Source organism: Erythrolamprus reginae, chromosome 5, assembly GCF_031021105.1.
Source record: "Erythrolamprus reginae isolate rEryReg1 chromosome 5, rEryReg1.hap1, whole genome shotgun sequence".
In the NCBI taxonomy this organism is placed as follows: Eukaryota; Metazoa; Chordata; class Lepidosauria; order Squamata; family Dipsadidae; genus Erythrolamprus; species Erythrolamprus reginae.
Window position 1 is genome coordinate 66,210,937 of NC_091954.1, and position 21,427 is coordinate 66,232,363.

Genomic DNA, 21,427 nt, shown 5'->3' on the forward strand with positions numbered 1-21,427 from the left:
ATCTTTGCTATTCTGCTTGGAGGCAGATGCCACCTGGTATGAGGATTTCTAAGTGGTTGGTCTGCTTACCTGGGAAAAAAACAGACTGAGGACGCTGATTTGGAGATTGTCTTGAAAACTGGTATACACAAACTCCCATTGTTGTAGCTTTCTTGGAAAGGCTTCCAACACCGAGTTATCATCCTCACCCATCTATCAATGTACCTGACTTCATTCTTCCTCGAAGCTTTTTGTCCCAGATATGTTATTTTATTAATTTGAATTTAATTGAATAGTTTATTTGGTCAAGCGTCATTAGACACACAAGGATTTTGATCTCGTTTTGTCTGATAAAAAAGATTTGTCAAGCATTCAAGGACTTCTACAATTAGAACCAACCACAGAAGACGCCTGATCACTTAGATCCAGGGTAGGCAAAATTGGCTCTTTTATGACTTGTGGACTTCAACTCCCAGAATTCCTGAGCCAATCATGCTAGCCTAGGAATTCTGGGAGTTGAAGTCCACATGTCAAAGAAGAGTCAACTCTGCCTACCCCTGACCTATATGACCAAAGAAACTGTTCAATTCTGTGCACTATTGCCCTTAAGGATCTAACCAGTGTCTCTAGTTAATGGATTATTTCCGAAGTTTATACTTCTTTTGCAATCTCTTTCTTGGGCAAATATTCAATAAGCATTTGAATACAGGGTTCAATCTAATAGTTTGGATGCACTGGATTGCTAGCCCTCATTTCCCCTGGACCAATACCACCTGTTCTGGCTGGAGACAATGCAAATTGATAGTTCAACAGAAGCCCCAAACTGGGGACAGAACAAAGTAAAAGAACTCCAGCCAAGAACCAACAAAATGTGCTTTCTCAGATCTGGAATCCAATTTAATCATTGGACAGGAATTTAAACAGAATTGTTGCTCAAAATATATTTATTTTTCTGGTGTGTGTTTATGTAATGTCTGTACATAAATGTCCTATCCATATATACATACCCAAAAGGAGATAGGGGAATTCCATACTGAACCAATTTGTTATCTTCACCAACACCAAGAAAAGCAACAAATTTGTTTAGTATGTTTTAATTTTAGATTAAAATTAAAATTTAGATTTCTATATAACATGTATTCACTTTTGTTGTCAGCCGCCCCGAATCTGAGGAACAGGGCGGCATAGAAATCTAATAAATAAATAATTTAATTTTGGGGACCGTGTTAAAAATTCACGTTTTACTTCCTTGATTGCTTTAATAAAGAAAAACCCTCCCAAATGCCCTTTTGAACAATGCAAAACCAGCCATGCTGGTCCAATCCTTACAGCCACCACTTCTTTCCACCAGCAGTAGATCCAGATCTACTACAATCCCTGCTGTTAGGTAGATTCATGGTCATTTTGGACTGTAATCCTTGTAGAGTCTCTGCTTCTGGCCCCTGCCAGCCAGCTAACACAAAGTCTCTGATAGACAGTGCTGCTGAAGTGAGTATGAGAGTCTATACGTGGAGACTACATTCAAGGGAAAGGAGACAGTACAAAAGCCAGGAAGATGATGCAGGATAGCGAAGGAATTGCTGGACCAAAAGCCAGGCAAGCAGAGGAGGTTTGAAAGGGCCTGGAGAAAAGAAAAGGCTGCATTGTAATCAAGAAAGCAATGGGAAAAGATAAGACTGAAGGGTGTTACTAAAGTGACTCACCAAGTAGAGACACAAAATACTGGTTGGGGAAGAGTCTGTGGCATAGCACTGGCTGAAAGTGAAAAGAAGGGAGCCAGAGTGAAGGCGGCACACCTAACAATAAAGCAGAGTCTGTATATGAACTGGATTCAACCAACCATGGTTTTGCATTCCTCAAACACAGCTGGAAGAGAATGAGCGTTGACTCACCTGATACGCTCTTTCTCTTGGTAGAGGAGTCGACAGTCAGGATGGGTTGTACTCGCTCGTTAGAGGCGTGTCCGAGTCATAGAAGTATAAAAAGGCTGGAACCGCCCACAGCCCCAGTTTTGATGACGTAACTGAAAACATTGACTCGGAGTGGCAGCACAACTCAGACTCCTAGATTCAACTAATTCAAGAAAAAAACCCTGAACTATATACAGGAAACTTCTTCAGCTCTACATTGAAGAGGGGAAAAAACAAGGAGAGAAGAAAAAGGTAGATAAGGGGAGGGAACTGACTGTCGACTCCTCTACCAAGAGAAAGAGCGTATCAGGTGAGTCAACGCTCATTCTCCTTGGAGGGAGGAGTCGACAGTCAGGATGGGACATGTCAAAGTTATTGTCCCGAGGGATGGGCAACTTCCACTACTTGTTGTAGGACCCTCCGCCCAAAGGCCGCCTGTGCTGAGGCAAATTTATCGATCTTATAGTGGCGGATAAAAGGAGTGAGAGAGGTCCAGGTAGCCGCCTTGCATAAGTCCTCCAGGGGGCATTGAGTGGCCCAGGCCGCCGAGGAAGCCGCACTCCTAGTGGGGTGTGCGGTTATACCTAGAGGCCCCTGGACGCCCTCCACGTCATAGGCTTTGGCAATGGCCCCACGGATCCATCGACCAATGGTGGACGAAGAAGCTTTGAGGCCGATCTTTTGAGGGGAGAAAATAAAAAATAAACAGGGCCTCAGATTGCCTGATGGGCCGTGTTCTTTTCAAGTAAACACGAAGAGCTCTCCTCACGTCAAGCGTGTGCCATCTGCGTTCCGAAGGGTGAGAAGGTCGGGAGCAGAAGGTTGGTAGAATAATGTCCTGACTCCGGTGGAAAATCGAATTGATTTTGGGGAGAAAGGACGGGTCAAGGCGGAGGACCAGGTATTCATCTAGCTAGCATCCTTAGTCTGGTCAGCATCAGCACATTATTTTATCCCCTGGTTAAGGGCTTAATTTTTTATTATTATTATGAGAGAGTAACAATGAAAGAGCTGGGAACATCATTAGCACCTGGAAAGAAACATTCTGAGTAGGTAGAGCAATGAAAAAACCCTGCAAAGATTTAGGGCTTGGAAAACATTCTTCTTTGCAGAGAGTAGCAATGAAAGAGCTTGCAAGCAAATAAGAGCTGGGAACATTGTTAGCAGCTGGTTAGGGCTGGAAAGAAACATTCGGAGCACGTTAGACCAATGGGGGAAAAAAACCTGCAAGGACTTAGGGCTTGGGAAACTTTCTCCGCAGGTATTAACAATGAAAGAGCTTGGGTACATTAATAGCACCTGGTTAGGGCTGGAAAGAAATATCTGGAGCAAGAAAAGCAATGAAAAAAAAAACCCTACAAAGAAAGGGTTTGTAATACATTCGTGGCAGAGAATAACAATGAAAGAGCTTGCAAGCCTGTAAGAGCTGGGAACATCGTTAGCACCTGGTTAGGGCTGGAAAGAAACTTACTCAGAGCAAGTTAGAGTAATGAAACAAACCCTGTAAAGACTTAGGGCTTGGAAAACATTCTTCACAGAGAGAAACAATGAAAGAGCCTGCAAGGTAAGAGCTGGGAAGATCGTTAGCAGCTAGTTAGGGCCGGAAAAAAAAGCTACATTCAGAATATAAGACGGACCTTAATTATCAGCCTCTTTTAGGGATGAAAAAATACAGTAATAGGAATAAGCCTATTAGGACGCTTGCTAAACAGTAGCAAATAATTCGGATTAAAACTAAAATTTTACTTTTGTAATTGTCAAGCAGCAAAAACATCCTTGCAAGGCTGAAACACTAATGGACCGGGACAATAATTGTAGCCTCTTTTAGAAAATGCGAGACATTCCCATTAAACCCATTACGTATGTAAGGAAGGGAATGAATAGAAAGGATTAAAAAATGAAGTTCTTTTGTTTTTGTATTTTTCAACACTCAACATCATTCAAGAAAATAAAAAGCCAAAGGGAAAATGTATTAAAAAATGTGTTTATTTAAGAAAGGACACCAGTAACAAGGGCAAAACATACAGGCAGCATTCTCAGCTATGTATCAAGTGTAAAAACGTGTCTCTCTCCAGCTTGTTCTGAATTATAAATTGTAATAAACTCCATCTGGTCAATAGCAAGCAGTGTTTCAATCTCTATGAAGTTAAATACAAAATATACCTTTATTTTTTTTTTTCTCAGAAAGCGAATCTAGGAAGTATCTGGACTATATCGACTATTGCAGAGAAAGTGGCTCATATCAAAACAAAATTAGGAGCCACCCAAACTTAGTAAAACGGAGTCAGTAACCTTCCCTGAGACGTTGATCAAAAACGTAACCTAAAAAAACGAATATTAAACATTTGGAAAACAGACCCTGCTTTTTATCTGTAAAAAATAAATAATATCACGAGCAAAGGGCTTATAATTGGGTACTTTTCTTAGTATCAAGAAATTCTTATTAGACAACATCACAGTATGGATCTTTCCCCTCAGGAGTGGAAATTACCTGCTTGCAGTTTGCCAACAAATCCAGATTTTTTTGCTCACAGAATAAGAAACACCTGTTATTTCTAACAGTCACCGTATTCAGTGAGCTATTTAATTCACCTCCAAATCAATAAAATAAAATCTGTAGCACTGGTCACAAACAAAAATCTCAGTCGTGGCAGCAAATATATCCATGATATGGGCACCTATTTTTTTAGCCACACAACTAACCACATCTAGATGGTTCTACTGCCCCCCACACCTTGGGGAGAAGCAGAGATTTCAGGCCAACTTCATTAAGCTGCTATCACAGCTGTCAGTTTTCCAAGATCAGGACATATGTCTGTAATACTACCATGACAAAGAAAGCCGGATACCGGAGTGTCCCTACCGTAGTATTGCAGATAGCTACTTCCCTTGTCCATCTGCAATAGCAAGTTCTTTTCCAAACTACATCATGCTATTTAGAATATGAAGTCAGAGATGGGGTTAACAAGCAAAAACTGTAGAATATTTTCTGTCCAGAACCTTTAAAGGAAAAGGCCAATTCCAGCAGGTCGGTACTAATGGTGTGAATCGACAAGTGTCCATGGTATCCTACAATAATATAACAAGCTTAATGAATGAAAACAAGAACTCTACAACATTTCCATTCAGGATGAGTATTCTTGGGTAACTGAACAGGTACCTACAGAGAAGCTCAACTATAATTTTTGTTTCTTCTTGGCTGGCTTGATAGGTGAAAGCTCTTCTTCCTCATCAATAGATTCCTCTTCATCATCATCATCACTGAAGTCATCATCTGACAGATCCTTTCTGTGAACTGAGAAACAATTTGACTTGTTTATCTCATCCAGAGAATTCCTCAAGCCTCTCTCCTTCCTATTTACCCATTAATTTCCGTTCTAAAAACAATGAAGTTTAAATTGGTAGAGCGCCCCTTATTTAGCAGTTCACACAATATTTATTTATTTATTTATTTATTTATATTTATATTTCTTTATTTATCTACAGTAGTACTGTACTCTATTAAAGAAACTGGTAGGATATCACATGCAGTTCCAGCTGAGAAACATTATAGAATGACTGTTTAATGCAAAGGGTCGATTTTAAAAGTCCAAATACTCATTAAATATATTAAAAAATATCTTTCCTCTACTTCACAGAAATTCATTTTTCACAGGTGGTCTTGGAACGCATCCCCAGAGAAAAATGAGGAATCGTTGTACTTACAAACATTTCTACTTAAGAACCTAATCACGGAACAAATTAAGTTCTTAAGTAGAGGTACCACTATACTACTTTTCTATGTCCCTTAACTACTTATAGCATACTCACAGTACCCAATATTCTTCTATCCCATTCCCAGGTTCTTACAGATTTGATGTTGTCCTGAAAGATGAACAGGTCCAGATCCTGAACGCAGACGGAAGGTCACTGGAGGCTGGAACTCAAAATTATCTAAACACAACTGTGGAAAAATAAGGAGACAGAACAATTGTGAAACAAGGTGAATATCTCCAAGTCTTATTTAGTTCAACAGGTTTTAAAGTTTATTCAGATGCTGTGTTGCAACTGTGGCTATTGGGTTGTGGGATTGTTGGGGGGTTTTTTTGGGGGGGGGGAAGAACGATCATGACATTTTCATATACAGTGGTCCCTCGACTTTCGCGGGTCCGACTTTTGCGGAAAACCTATACCACGGTTTTTCAAAAAATAAATAAATAAATTTTTTGAAAACACATGGTATTTTTTTTATTTTTAAAATTTATTTAAAGAATCCGTCTTTAAATAAAAGCTCCGCTTCTGCCCCAGCCTCTCGATCCTTCCCCTTTAATTTTTGGAGTGTTGGTATGCTCCACTTGAAGCCAAGCCTTATTGCCGCCCGCAGCAGCCAATTTTGATGCTATTGATTTCGCCGCCGCAGGGCCTCTCAGCTGTGTGGCGGCACAATTTTCTTCTGTCGGTCGCGGTGGCAGCAGGAAGTACAATCTGGGCAGCAGCGGCCAAGGCTCAGCCCCCTTGCCAGACCCGTCTTCTTTTGCCGCTGGCCTCGCCCGGGGAGGAGCCCTCGGTGGCCATGGACGAGCCTCCGTATCTGGAGGCACAAGGCAGCTCGATGGATGGGCGGCTACCTGCCTGCAGCAGCAAAGGGGGGCGACGGTTTGGGCTGGTCAGCGTCTAACGATGCCGGGCAAGCCGGAGGGATATCCTGGGAGCTGTTCCTCTGCTTTCGGGATGCCGAGCTGCTGGGGCGTTGGCATGTAATAGATGCAGCGGTTTGCAAGGAAGTGCTTGAAGCAGTTTGAGGCAAGGAAGCGGAAGGTTCAAATGGCTTTTTTTTCTTCATGAGGGAAATCAGGCTGAGTGCCCCCGCCCGCCCTTTTCTTTCTCTCTTCAGCCTGGGATGCCCGATTTCGTCGCCGCTGGGCCTCTCAGCTGTTTGGCGGCCCATATGTCGGCCGTCGCTGCCCCTGCGGGTTCTGGGGTTAAGTAAAACCAGGAATGGAGGAGGGAGGGGGAGGAAGAAAGGAAGCATCTCTACTTCGCGGAAATTCGACTTTCGCAGGTGGTCTTGGAACGCATCCCCCGCAAAAATCGAGGGAACACTGTAACGGAAGAGAAATAATGTGTTCCTAATTTGCAAATTCAACTCTCATTAACACGTCTATGGAGATTCAGGGCTCACTTTAACACCTTTTAAACCATTGCAATATAGTCAGTTATTCTAATGATTCATTATTATACCAAGCCACCTATTTAAGCTGATTTTAAAAATATGACCTAGACCAATGATGGCGAACCTATGTCAAGGGTGTCACAGGTGGCACGTGGAGCCATATCTGCTGGCACGTGAGCCGTTGACCTCGTTCAGGTCCAATGTGCATGTGTGTGCTGGCCATCTGGTTTTTGGCTCGCATAGAGACTCTGGGAGGGCATTTTTGGCTTCCAGAGATCCTTGGGGGGAGGGCATTTTTACCTTCCCCCGGCTCCAGGGAAGCCTTTGCAGCCTGGGGAGGGCAAAACACAAGCCTACTGGGACCACCAGAAGTTGGGAAACAGGGCTTTTCGGCCTCCAGAGGCCTCCGGGGCGATGGGGGAAGTGGTTTTCACCCTCCCCAGGGATTGAATTATGGGTATGGGCACTCACGGCTGTGCGATAGTACGCACACACACACTCTTTCGGCGCCCGAAGGAGAAAAGGTTCGCCATCACTGATCTAGAAAGTCATGGGTCAAGAAAGATTTTCTGATACCGAATTTTCAAATACAGTGATACCTTGTCTTACAAACTTAATTGGTTCCGGGATGAGGTTCTTAAGGTGAAAAGTTTGTAAGACGAAACAATGTCTCCCATAGGAATCAATGGAAAAGCGATTAATGCGTGCAAGCCCAAAATTCACCCCTTTTGCCAGCCGAAGCGCCTGTTTTTGCGCTGCTGGGATTCCCTTGAGACTCCCCTCCATGGGAAACCTCACCTCTGGACTTCTGTGTTTTTGCGATGCTACAAGGGAACCCAGCATCGCAAAAACAAGTGCTCCGCTGGCAACGGAAGTCTGGAAGTGGGGTTTCCAGCGAAGGAAGCATCAGTGAAATTGCAGCATCGCAAAAACACCGAAGTCCTCGAAACCCCACTTCCGGACCTCTGTGTTTTTGCAATGCTGCGATTTCACTGAGGCTCCCCTCGCTGGGAAACCCCACCTCCAGACTTCCGTTTCCAGCGAAACACCCATTTTTGCGCTGCTGGGATTCCCCTGCAGCATCACAAAAACACAGAAGTCTGGAGGTGGGGTTTCCCATGGAGGGGAGCCTCGGGGGAATCCCAGCAGCGCAAAAACGGGTGCTTCGCTGGCAACGGAAGTCCAGAGGCGGGGCATCCCAGTGGCGGCGGTGGGTTTGTAAGGTGAAAATAGTTTGTAAGAAGAGGCAAAAAAATCTTAAACCCTGGGTTTGTATCTCGAAAAGTTTGTATGATGAGGCATTTGTAAGACGAGGTATCACTGTACGAAATATTTCACTCAGGATTAACATTCTTTGGCCTACTCTGGCAAAACCACAGAAAGCAGGCCCTGGAAAATTGGGTGATACATCTCAAACTTTAGAACATAGTGGTAACGCCTACAGTTATATACTGCTCCACAGTGCTTTAAAGCCCTCTCTAAGCAGTTTACCGAGTCAACATAGCCCCCAACGATCTGGGTCCACATTTTACCAACCCCGGAAGGATGGAAGGCTGAGTCCTGTCCCCCCCCCCCCCCTTTGAACAGATGGGAATCAACAGAAGTTGCTGCAGGACCGCATTCTAACCACTGTGCCAATACGGCATATCAGAAGGACCACCGCAAATATGGCCAATTGTGTTTGAAAGTCTTTCAAATCAACATTCTGGAACCATTACACAACTGATTTTCTCCAAGACACCCATATTCCCAAAATATTATTTTACCCAGGGCTGGCACGACAATTTCAGGTTGGCCACAGGCACAGCAACCTCCTTGTTCTGATAGTCACGACCCACCACCTCCACAATGTTGCATTCATCTTTGGCACCCTCAGATAGACAGGCCTTGAAAAGAGGAGAAACAAAACTGAAACATAGAAGATTGACAGCAGAAAAAGACCTCATGGTCCATCTAGTCTGCCCTTATCCTATTTCCTGTATTTTATCTTAGGATGGATCTATGTTTATCCCAGGCATGTTTAAATTCAGTTACTGTGGATTTACCAATCACGTCTGCTGGAGGTTTGTTCCAAGCATCTACTACTCTTTTAGTAAAATAATATTTTCTCACGTTGCTTCTGATCTTTCCCCCAACTAATCTCAGATTGTGTCCCCTTGTTCTTGTGTTCACTTTCCTATTAAAAACACTTCCCTCCTCAACCTTATTTAACATATTTAAATGTTTCGATCATGTCCCCCCTTTCCTTCTGTCCTCCAGACTATACAGATTGAATTCATTAAGTCTTTCCTGATAGGTTTTATGCTTAAGACCTTCCACCACTTTTGTAGCCCGTCTTTGGACCCGTTCAATTTTGTCAATATCTTTTTGTAGGTGATGTCTCCAGAACTGAACACAGTATTCCAAATGTGGTCTCACCAGCACTCTGTACAGCGTGATCACAATCTCCCTCTTCCTGCATGTTATACCTCTAGCTATGCAGCCAAGCATTCTACCCATTTTGAGACTGTCAGAAATCACTACCCCTAAATCTTTCTCTTCTGAAGTTTTTGCTAACGAAGAACTGACAACTGAAGGGGAATGCTGAGGAATGTATATGAACTGAATCAAAAACAATAAATTTAGCCTATTTGCAGGATATACAGTATCTATATCTATCTATCTCTCTCCCTAATCTTCTTGCAGTAAAATTCCCTTTAGTGTTAATATTTACTAATTAAAAGTATGCAGAATCATAAATGCAACTAAGAGATTCTGCTATGGAAGCACAATTCTTACTTTATTATTTTAAGCAAGTAACATTTGGGATGATACAATCAGAAATGGTAGCCTTCAGCACAAAATATTTGATTTTTGTGTATTTGTGTGCACACACACATGTTGTGTTCTGTGGCATTATAATGCAGAAAAATATAAAGGCTCAGAGCCATCTTGCCCAAGCAGATCGATATTAAAGCAGCTTTGCCGGCAAAGTATTTTATCAACTATGTGAAGTAAACAGACTTTACTTTCATGTTGGCTACATAAGATGTGCAGCTTCATTACTAACGCTAACTAGAAACATAGAAACATAGAAGTCTGACAACAGAAAAAGACCTCATGGTCCATCTAGTCTGCCTTTATACTATTTCCTGTATTTTATCTTACAATGGATATATGTTTATCCCAGGCATGTTTAAATTCAGTTACTGCGGATTTATCTACCACGTCGGCTGGAAGTTTGTTCCAAGCATCTACTACTCTTTCAGTAAAATAATATTTTCTCATGTTGCTTTTGATCTTTCCCCCAAATAACTTCAGATTGTGTCCCCTTGTTCTTGTGTTCACTTTCCTATTAAAAACACTTCCCTCCTGGACCTTATTTAACCCTTTAACATATGTAAATGTTTCGATCATGTCCCCCCTTTTCCTTCTGTCCTCCAGACTATACAGATTGAGTTCATTAAGTCTTTCCTGATACGTTTTATGCTTAAGACCTTCCACCATTCTTGTAGCCTGTCTTTGGACCCGTTCAATTTTGTCAATATCTTTTTGTAGGTGAGGTCTCCAGAACTGAACACAGTATTCCAAATGTGGTCTCACCAGTGCTCTATATAGCGGGATCATAATCTCCCTCTTCCTGCTTGTTATACCTCTAGCTATGCAGCCAAGCATCCTACTTGCTTTCCCTACCACTTGACTGCACTGTTCACCCATTTTTGAGACTGTCAGAAATCACTACCCCTAAATCCTTTTCTTCTGAAGTTTTTGCTAACACAGAACTGCCAATACAATACTCAGATTGAGGATTCCTTTTCCCCAAGTGCATTATTTTACATTTGGAAACACTAGGAAATTGCCTGTAGCTAGTCTCCCCTTTTCAGAGTGAAGTGAAATATCTTACCATATTTAGAGCTAGGAAATGGTCTGAATCATCTTCTTCCGAGACTTTAAAAGTATAGGAACGTGCACTGCTGTTCAGCTCACATCCTAGGGGCGGGGTGGCGGAATACAAGTAAATATTATAACAAGGCATTAAAAAAAAAGCACAGATTTTCTTAAATGGAAAAGATAGGTTTCTCTAACTGCAGAAATGCTACACATTTCAACATGCTTTCACTCTGCAGAAGCCAAAAATAAATTCAGCATGGCTAAGCTTTTAGTCTCTCAGCTGAGCTTGATGCCTGCTACCTCGCGGAAATACCCATTTTGCTTTTCAGGCAAAAATACAAAAAAAGTTTGTCATTGCCTTTTGTGCTTTTTGAATGTGCTTTGTATTTTTTCTCCCAACTTGAAAAGATGGGAGGACTATATAGGATTCTAAAGCCAAAGGAATTAACAAGTATTTTTTTTTTCAGAGTTCAAAACTCAAGTTAACTTATGATAATTTATGCTAACAGCATAAGGTGACAAAGCATCTGTATGTGGTTAGGAACACATCTGTGCTTGCCCAACAATGTGACCTTAGACCTACAAAAGGATTACTACAAGAATTATCTGCAAAATCTACCAATGGTGTTTTCGCGTTATATAGAGCAATGTTCCCCAATCTTGGCAACTTGAAGATATTTGGACTTCAACTCCCAGAATTCCCCAGCCTGCTGGCTGGGGAATTCTGGGAGTTGAAGTCCAAATATCTTCAAGTTGCCACGGTTGGGAAACACAGATACAGAGGAACACATTCTTAGTTGTTCATTACTTCAAAGTTTCTGCTCAACAAAAAGTTATCTCTTATGAAAAAAATTGGGAGATAATTTCAGTGACATGTTGCATTTCAAATCAGCCTTTTATAGAAACGAAGGAAAACAGGCCCAGCAATCTCTATTGCACATTCACCTCAGTATTCCAGGCTGCATGGAATAAAAACAACAGCACAACCGGCAGTAAAGTTTAACAGCTTTAATTTTTAGTTCGCCATAGTTAGAAAACTTTGCCATGCAATACCACCCAGCTCCACCCAAGGAAGAATGAATGATTTTATCCTTAGGGGTTTTAATTGTTTTTGCATTGTTTTTCATTGTTGTAGGCCACCCAGAGTCCGGAAGGAGTTGGGCGGCCTATAAATCTACTTGTTTGCTTACTAAATAAATAAATACATAAATTTCTCCATCGTGAGTTCGAATCGAGTGAGAGCTGCATCCTGCCCTGAGTAACACGCCATTAGTTCCACCCAGATCAATGAGATTCAGGCAACGTTTCGCCACGTTGATTCGGCAGATCAACCCTCCCTTGCAACCCAAGAGGAAGCAACGCGTGGCTTGAATGCCTTCCCGGCCTCTTTTTTTGCAAAAAAAGGAACAAGCCAAGCCGTTTGCAAGAGCCGAGCCGGAGGGCACGAACCGAATCGGGTGCAGGGAAGCACGTGGCGCCTCCATGTGCTCAGCTTTCCAGAATCAAACCCCCGAAAGGCGGTCCCTTCATCGTGCGGTCCAAATGCATCGTGCTGATGCGATCATTAAAAGCCCCAGTCGACCGATTCCCGGAGAGATCAACTGCTCCCAAATGATCCCCGTTCCGGGAGCAGAGTCACCGTCTCCCTCCAAGCGCCTGGCTTGTGCTTTCGAGGCTGACCCGTCCGGTCCCCGCCGCTTCACCCGCCGCCCGTTTCTCAAATGCGTCCGCCCGGCAAAATGTCCGGCATGCGAAGTTCCCCCCACATCTTTACCAACCGAAAGCGAAACGACTGGTGCAAATCGGCGGCGGCGCTTCCCCGTCCGCGCTTTCTAGGTCCAAGAGAGAAGCCATGGCCGGCCAGGAAGCGCAGGGTAGAAAGGAGAAGGGAACGGCAGGAAGAGGCTCGAGTGCAGGCCCGCCTGTCCGCCCGCCCCGCCGGGGCTGCTCCAATGGGCGACGCCGCTTTTTCTCCAATGACGAGCGTGTCCGCTCCAAGAAGGGAAGGTAGACGAGAGAGCTTATTCTTTCAGTACAGATTGCGCAAATCGCGTGTCCCTTTGAGGTGTTGCACTATTTTTCACACACACACACACACACACACACACACACACACACACGCACAAACCAGGTGAGATTCTGAAACTTTTGGAACCCATATCGCATCTCAGACATTAACACCCTTGAAAATGTCCAAAGATACTTCACCAGAAGAACCCTTCACTCCTCCACTCGAAATAGAATACCCTACGAGACTAGACTTTCAATCCTGGGCCTAGAAAGCCTAGAACTAAGACGTCTTAAATAAGATCTAAGTATTGCCCACAAGATCATATGCTGCAATGTCCTGCCTGTCGGCGACTACTTCAGCTTCAACCACAACAACACAAGAGCACACCACAGATTTAAACTTAATATTAACCGCTCCAAACTTGACTGTAAAAAATATGACTTCAGTAACCCAGTTGTCGAAGTGTGGAACTCATTACCGGACGTAGTGTCATCCCAAACCCCCAACACTTTACCCTTGGATTATCCATGGTTGATCTATCCAAATTCCTAAGAGGTCAGTAAGGGGCGAGTACAAGTGATTAGAGTGTCTTCCATCCTCTGTCCTATTGCTCTCCTATATCTATACATTTCTTCTATTCCTATATCTGTTCTTCTAGTCTTTCATTGATATGTTCTATTCCTATAACTTCTCTTCTATTCTTTCTTAGATATATTTTACTATGAGTATATCCTTTATAACCTTCATCATGTATTTTACTATGTGTATACCCACTAAAACCCTCATTGTGTATTGGACAAAATAAATAAAATAAATAAATTAAACTATTCAAGCAACGAAAGAGGGGGGGATCTAGATTGCCCTATTGTGGGAAATGGACTTTAGGCATCCTGGGAATGTTGTTGTATGGCTATACTGTGCATATACACTGCTCAAAAAAAAATAAAGGGAACACTCAAAGAACACATCATAGATCTCAAGGATCCACAAACGTGGCCACTTTAAGACTTGTGAACTTCAACTCCCAGAATTCTCCAGCCAGTTATGCTGGCTGGATAACTCTGAGAGTTGAAGTCCACAAGTCTTAAAGTGGCCAAGTTTGAAGAACTCTGCTAGATATGAATGAATGAAATATTCTCATTGAATACTTTGTTCTGTACAAAGTTGAATGTGCACAACAGCATGTGAAATTGATTGGCAATCAATGTTGATTTCGGGTTTGGGAGAACGCCGAGAAGTCCCGGCTGTTTCAGAAGGTGACAGCCAGGCGGCAGCGCTTCTCGGCAGCCTCCCGAACCCGAAAAGTTCGGGTTTGGGAGAACGCTGAGAAGCCCCCCAGCTGTTTTAAAAGGTGACAGCCAGGGGGCGCCGCCCAGCGGAATGCCATTTTGCAATCTGCAGTGGGTTCGTAAGCCGAAAAAAGTTCGTAAGAGGCAAAAAAATTCGAAACCCCGGGTTCGTATCACGAGGAGTTCGTATCACGAGGGGTTCGTATCACGAGGTACCACTGTATATATATCACAGCTTTTCGCCCCAAACTCCCTCCCACGTTGCCTCAGTATAAGTTATGCCTTGTATAAGCAATTGCAGGGATATTCTTCTCCTGATCTTCGGAGGGGCGGCATACAAATCCAATAAATAAATAAATAAACCCCTCTTATGACAATGTATTGTCAAACAAAATAAAAAAAGTGAGATGGAGAGATGGAGGCCATGTGGAGGTTGTGTGCTGCAAACTACCCACCTCTAATGGGCCTCTCCTGCCTACATTTCACCCAGTTCACAAAGCCAGAATGATTTAGGACATTATCCCTGGCTGGTACGTGATCTCATTTAGGTACCAACAGGATGTCCTTAAGGATTTGCGAGGAGAAATCACCAATAAAAATACTGTAACTTTCTTCTACTTTTTGTTGTTTGGAAAACTGTGTAAAAAGCAATAAACACTGCTAAGGCGGACAGAAATTTTAGCATCCTGCAATGACTTGTCTCTAACTCTATCAAGCAACTAATCCTTTTATTTTTCATTTTTCATGCAGTGATTAGAATGCTCTAAAAATAAGACAAATAAGGAAATGTTTGAAAACATATTAAGGAATAAATTGCTCCAAAACAATTTTCTTTTGTTTTGCACTTTCTGAAAAAAAGTAGAAGGACCTGAGGTTATTAGAGAAAACTGAATGCAAAAATAACAGTTGTCTACATTACTGTATGAATGAATTAACATATTTTGAATTCTCCCTACACGTTGCTCCTAAATAATAAACTACAGTAATTGCATTTTAGACTACAGGATCTAGTCAAAACATGGGCCATAGATGCTTCAAGTAGGGAGTACATTATTTTCAGCATTACCTTGCCTACCTAAAGACCATCTGTTGAGACAATCATATTTTCCCTTCTTAGAAAAAACATTTTGAGATAAAAGTTATTACATTTCATACCATATAGCAACGTTTTTCAACCAGTGTGCCACGGCACACTAGTGTGCTGTTAGACATGGTCAGGTGTGCCGTGGGGAAATTAAACATGGGTCCGCAAACTACCATTCCTGCTAGGATGTCCCTTTTGTGTTCATCAAAACAGGTCCAGGTTTCACACTGAGTATAAATACATTCAGAAACTATATTATTAACTATATGTATAATATGCACTGTGTTAGTGTCATTTTGGTTGGCGGTGTGCCCCAGGATTTTGTAAATGTAAAAAATGTGCCGCAGCTCAAAAAAGGTTGAAAATCACTGCCATATAGCATCCTAACAAGATTCCCCCCCCCCCCCCAGGTAAATTTTGAAAACAGATAATGTTCATCTTTGGTTTTATTATCTTGTAAAGGCAGTAGCTATGCTGAGCCTAAGAGTTGCTATTTTGGAGCAATTTAAAAAATAAAGGTCAATGATGCAACTTTACGACCATTATTACTGTAATAGGCAGTCTCATTAATTTTAAACTTTCTACTCTACATTAAAAAGCATGTTAAAATGCTTGAACTAACCCTCAACTGAAGGCAATAATTACTGTCTCACTTATGCAGATTGCAGCTGCGAGAGCAATCATGGGCTTTCCCAAATATGCCCATGTTACACCAACACTCCGCAGTCTGCATTGGTTGCCGATCAGTTTCCGGTCACAATTCAAAGTGTTGGTTATGACCTATAAAGCCCTTCATGGCACCGGACCAGATTTCCTCAGGGACCGCCTTCTGCTGTACGAATCCCAGCGACCAGTCAGGTCCCACAGAGTGGGTCTTCTCCGGGTTCCTTCAACCAAACAATGTCGCTTGGCGGGACCCAGAGGAAGAGCCTTCTCTGTAGCGGCCCCGGCTCTCTGGAACCAACTCCCCCCCAGAGATTAGAATTACCCCCACCCTCCTTGCCTTTCAAAAGTTGCTTAAAACCCACCTCTGCCGCCAGGCATGGGGGAACTGAGATATACTTTCCCCCTAGGCCTTTACAATTTTATGCATGGTATGTCTGTATGTATGATTGGTTTTTATATAATCGGCTTTTAACTGTTTTTAGTATTGAATTTTGTTATATATTGTTTTATTGCTGTTGTTAGCCGCCCCGAGTCTGCGGAGAGGGGCGGCATACAAATCCAATAAATAAATAAGTAAGTAAGTAAGTGAGTGAGTGAGTGAATGAATGAATGAATGAATGAATGAATGAATGTCACTACATTGTGATCTAAATCTAGTTTTCCAGTATCTTCCTTGGTCCAGACCTGCAGCACAGAAGGAAGACATTCAATGAGTAAATATTTGGGCTCGTAAAAAATACCTATTCAATCCCCAAGTTCCAAGTGAAATATTTTATTAAACTTAGAAATAAGAACTAAAAATATAGGATAAGAAAAATCAGACAAATGACAAAAGAGCGACATGACAGTTTCAATTTCACACAACCTGGTTAATACTATTTCCAACCTTTATGACGTCCAAGAAGGCAATTTTCAAAAAAATATTTTCTGTTTAAACAATATGAAATTGAGAGATAAAAAGTATGATATATAAAACAGCTAAATCTGGAAAACTGAGCAATTGACATACTTGGGATGCAACAAAGAGGCAAATGAAACTTCAATTTGATGCCTTTGAAGTCCTTGCTTAATTGACTAAGCCAGGTATCTGGATGTGTTAAGGCTATAATTCCCATAATTCCCAACCAGTATGGGCTAATGAACTGACTTGCGTTGCGAAGTGTACTGATGTTTACCACACTGTCCACTCTACTGCAGGACAGAAATGGTACCAAAATGATATATATCACAAATGTTAATTCATATGTAACACGTTTCGACTATCTGAATAGAAATTTAACCTACAATAAAATTTACTCATTAAATATGCAATTCATCATGCTAAAATACTTAATTCTAGGGTGAATTTAAAAAATAATCCAGACATGTTATATGAAAATTATTTCTCTCTCTTATCTAGTAATTATGGAATTCAAGGGTTTGAAAACGTTATCAACTCCAATGGAATCAAAAGGATAGGACTAGTATTAAATATCAGGTCCCTACACAGCTTCCCCCACTTCCTTAATTCTTCTTTCTAGAATTATTGGGCAAAATATAAATTTAAATAAAAAGCAATGGTTAGGTTTTGACCATAAGGGTCCCTGAGCTTGGTTGCTGTCTTGCAGACATTTCATTACCAAACTAGATATCATAACTATCATAACTATTACCACTGATGTTACCTAATTTGGTCTACAAGGAAGGAACCAAGCTCAAAGAGCACCAAGGACCCTACAGTTCAATACAGTACAATAATTTCTCCTATAGGTAGACTAGGATCCATATTATTTGGAGCGAAGAAAAAGTGGAATTCGCTTAAATTTAATTTTTAATTAATTAAACATAATTTAATTTTTAATTAATTAAACATAACATCATTGAAAATTGCTAATTGATGGATCCGTGGAGTTTTTCTTAGGGCTTTGGAGGGGTACAAATTAGACACCTGCTGTCAGCAGTGATCTTGATCACATATAGTGATAATTACATTTACAGAATTTACAGAAAAGCACCCCCAAGAGAAATGAACACAAGAGGCAGATTTTGCTATATCCAAACCTGCACAGTGGAGCCAAAATATGAACTATCCATTGCTACCGTACATTCATTAGAGAGTTATAAAACACAACAGGAAAATTATTTTTCTCCACTAATTTTCCTCATTCTCTTAACATTATACCAAAACATGCCTTTACATTGACTTTGTAATTTATTCTATTTTTCACATGGTTTCCAAATACAATTTTACAGTCTGTTGTTTTGCCACAGATACAGCAGGTTGAAAGACAGTCATGAAAATTGCATTCCAACTGTATATGCAATGAAAACTTGATACTGCAACTCTGAAAGTTGGGTCAGTGCTACACTTTTTACACTCAAAGCAAACAACTGACTCAACTTTCAGGATTCACAGAATTAACTTATAACAGTGATAAATTTATATTTGTTAACAGTATAAAAATCTAGAGGCCCTCTCCCCACAAAGCTGCAATAAATCCAACTACTGTACTGTATATACACATGCTGTCTACTTAAAACAAAATGAAGTGACTTTTTTTTAGCATTCACTCAAAAGCATTTTAAAAAACCCATGAAAGTCATTTGTCCATTGTTTTGCTTCTCAAATGAAATGTATTTGCTGCAGCTGAAAATATCTGCTTTTCATTCAGAGAAAATCAAATATCAATAAGTAATTATAACTCAGGCCAAACACTAGTTTCTATGAAATGGGTGCAAATTAAAATGGCAGTAAAATGCGATTTAAAAAATGTATGATTTTTCTGATTTTTTTTTTTAAAACAGGAACAGTTCCATTTCCACCTTTACTAAAAAGAAAGAGTTTCAAAGGAAACAAAAAAATAGTTTCTTGTAGTAGGTGAAAATAATGAAGCATTATGTTCGAACAAAAGAAGTACATCCATCATTCCTCCTACAGCTCTATACAGTTTGTCAGATTGCAGTAAAAACCTTAAATGTTTGGAACGGGCAGTGATATTAAGATTAGGTAACATTTAAATAATATATAAAATGTGCTTTTGCTATTCTACACTGCCCCCCGGAAGTCTGTAACAAATATGTATGACTTGAAGACCCTGACTGAACAGGGGGATGAATGGAGTGCTGAAGTTGTAGACTTTCTCCATTCACCCACTGAGTATGGGTGAGCAACTGTCGATAGGTTCTTATTTTCTTGGTAGAAAGCAATATTTACCCATTTCCTGAAAATCCATTCTCTAAAAGCATTGATCCCTCTAGATCAGCACTTTTAAAAAGCTTTCAAACTGGCCTTCTTGTAAAGCAGTCTAGATCAGAAATAATATGAAACTCAGCCTCTCTGTCTTTTTTGAAATTGAAGGTGCCGTCTCAGAAAAAAAATGCCACTTTACTTTGGAAAGCAAAAAAAAAAAATATTACAAAACCAATTAAACACAAAGCATCAGCATTCAGCAAGTTTATATATATATATATCTATATATGTATATATTTACACACTGAAATTTACATTTCTGCCACTGAGTGACTTTGCCACAGACAAATGCACAATTTATTCCTACAAAGCTTAATCAATTTTCTTTAGAGGTGATGACCATTTCCTTACTGATAAGCAAAACAGCCAACACAACCATGAGTTATAGTTCATCTTTCATAACATGACCTGCGCAGGTATCCCTGTGTTTCTCTATACAGGGATCCTACTTCCGTGTTACATCCCATTTCATGATACAAAGGAGTCGACCTTTCTGCTGGTGTGCAGAGATGGAAAAAACCCCAATCCTTCTCTGAGAATTCTTGTGAATTTTTTCCTGAAGCTACTTCATATGCAGTATCCCTTGGCGGTTCGTGTTAAGACCAGGAAATGCTGACCAGTAACCATTCTTCTGTTTTCAGCAGCATAAGGGAGAATGTAATGGGTAGTTCTTTCCTGTCAGGCCAGCTGACCGCTTCCATAGAAAGGGCAGATAATAACAAAACACAGACTCACTACTCTCCAACCGTTGGTTGGCTCCAGTCTCAACAGGGTTCACTTAAAAAAAAAATCCCTTACAAACTTCTTCCAAGGATAAGAAAATCTTTTGGAAAACCTTCCATTTTGGCTATTTCAAAGCATCCCAGCTTGCTGTAAAATTCCAGGATTCGTTTATCATCTGGTCTCACCTCGCAGAAAGCCCCACGGGAGCCTAAAAAGAGAGAGATTTGTAAATGAATGAGGTCAAAAGGAAGACATTTGGTAAGAGAGTAGAAGCAGTGAGAATCTGGACTGGTAACTGAACAGAGAAAAGCATTGATCATTGTACATTCAATCCTATTGTTTGATCCAAAGTCCAACCATGCCCAGAAGAACGATCAGCTTTTCAGTCTTCATGAAATTGCCTAGAAACATAGAAACATAGAAGACTGATGGCAGAAAAAGACCTCATGGTCCATCTAGTCTGCCCTTATACTATTTCCTGTATTTTATCTTACAATGGATATATGTTTATCCCAGGCATGTTTAAATTGAGTTACTGTGGATTTACCAACCACGTCTGCTGGAAGTTTGTTCCAAGGATCTACTACTCTTTCAGTAAAATAATATTTTCTCATGTTGCTTTTGATCTTTCCCCCAACTTGTTACATGTTGTTTTTTATCATTGTTGTTAGCCGCCCCGAGTCTGCGGAGAGGGGCGGCATACAAATCAAATCAAATCAAATAAATAAAAAAATAAATAAATACTTCAGATTGTGTCCCCTTGTTCTTGTGTTCACTTTCATATTAAAAACACTTCCCTCCTGAACCTTATTTAACCCTTTAACCCTAGCACCCAGAAAGTTACTTCAGGCATGCCTGGAGCTCTTATAAACTGTTCTGGAACTTTTTTCAGGGTTTCCTGTAAAATATCAAGTTAAATTTTCTTGGGCATAGGAAACTAGCTATAACTGGATTATGCACCTTGGTTATGGACCTAGGCCTTCTCAGAAGCTTAAAGGGGAAAAAAAGTGAAACGTAAGCTATTCGAGATATACGAAGATGGTATATTAATTCCAACCTGCAGAGTCACAACCTTTTTTTGGTGCTTTTCTGTATCAATTGACGGTTTTCTGTATTTAATGCCCAACTGCCTGAATTTGCTATGGTGAATATGTTTCTGATAGCCTCTTTGGGATTTTTGTATCTTTCTTTTTTCTTCCATACAGTGATACCTTGTCTTGCAAACTTAATTGGTTCCAGGATGAGGTTCTTAAGGTGAAAAGTTTGTAAGACGAAACAATGTTTCCCATAGGAATCAATGGAAAAGCAATTAATGCGTGCAAGCCCAAAATTCACCCCCTTTGCCAGCTGAAGCCCCCGAAGCAAAAACACAGAGTTCCGGAGGTTGGGTTTCGAGGACTTCGGTGTTTTTGCGATGCTGCGATTTCACTGATTTCACTCCGAGTCTGCGGAGGGGCGGCATACAAATCTAAATAAACATAAACTGATGCTCCCTTCGCTGGGAAACCCTACCT

General features: G+C 41.0%; 2 protein-coding genes across 4 annotated transcripts in view; both read right to left on the reverse strand.

Moving 5' to 3' along the window:
* Positions 1-3,857: 3,857 nt before the first annotated feature.
* NPM3 (nucleophosmin/nucleoplasmin 3) lies at positions 3,858-12,866 on the reverse strand. Of its 2 annotated transcripts, XM_070752857.1 has the most exons (6): positions 12,690-12,813; positions 10,925-11,010; positions 8,808-8,927; positions 5,739-5,832; positions 5,054-5,184; positions 3,858-4,958 (listed from the first exon to the last, which is right to left on the reverse strand). In XM_070752857.1, exons 1-5 carry the CDS (start codon positions 12,763-12,765, stop codon positions 5,066-5,068), a joined length of 495 nt encoding a protein of 164 aa, XP_070608958.1. In that variant the 5' UTR covers positions 12,766-12,813; the 3' UTR covers positions 3,858-4,958; positions 5,054-5,065. The 2 variants fall into 2 exon arrangements, with proteins under 2 accessions (XP_070608958.1, XP_070608957.1); XM_070752856.1 differs by having other exon boundaries at positions 3,858-5,184; positions 12,690-12,866.
* Positions 12,867-16,717: 3,851 nt separating this feature from the next.
* The window catches only part of OGA (O-GlcNAcase), a 48,380-nt gene continuing 43,670 nt past the window's right edge, over positions 16,718-21,427 (reverse strand). For both annotated transcript variants that reach the window (XM_070752872.1, XM_070752873.1), the window contains one exon: positions 16,718-20,121. In XM_070752872.1, the coding sequence (XP_070608973.1) occupies positions 19,985-20,121 (137 nt within the window). In that variant the 3' untranslated portion in view covers positions 16,718-19,984. The remainder of the gene's footprint in view (positions 20,122-21,427) is intronic.

Coding starts and splice junctions, on each gene's coding strand:
- NPM3 (XM_070752856.1), bottom strand. CDS start 12,765: ATGGCTTCTCTCTTGGACCTAGAAAGCGCGGACGGGGAAGCGCCGCCG. Junction 8,928..10,924: donor ATTTCCTAGCTCTAAATATG/GTAAGATATTTC, acceptor CCTCTTTTCAAG/GCCTGTCTATCTGAGGGTGC. Junction 5,833..8,807: donor AATTGTCGTGCCAGCCCTGG/GTAAAATAATAT, acceptor ATTTTTCCACAG/TTGTGTTTAGATAATTTTGA.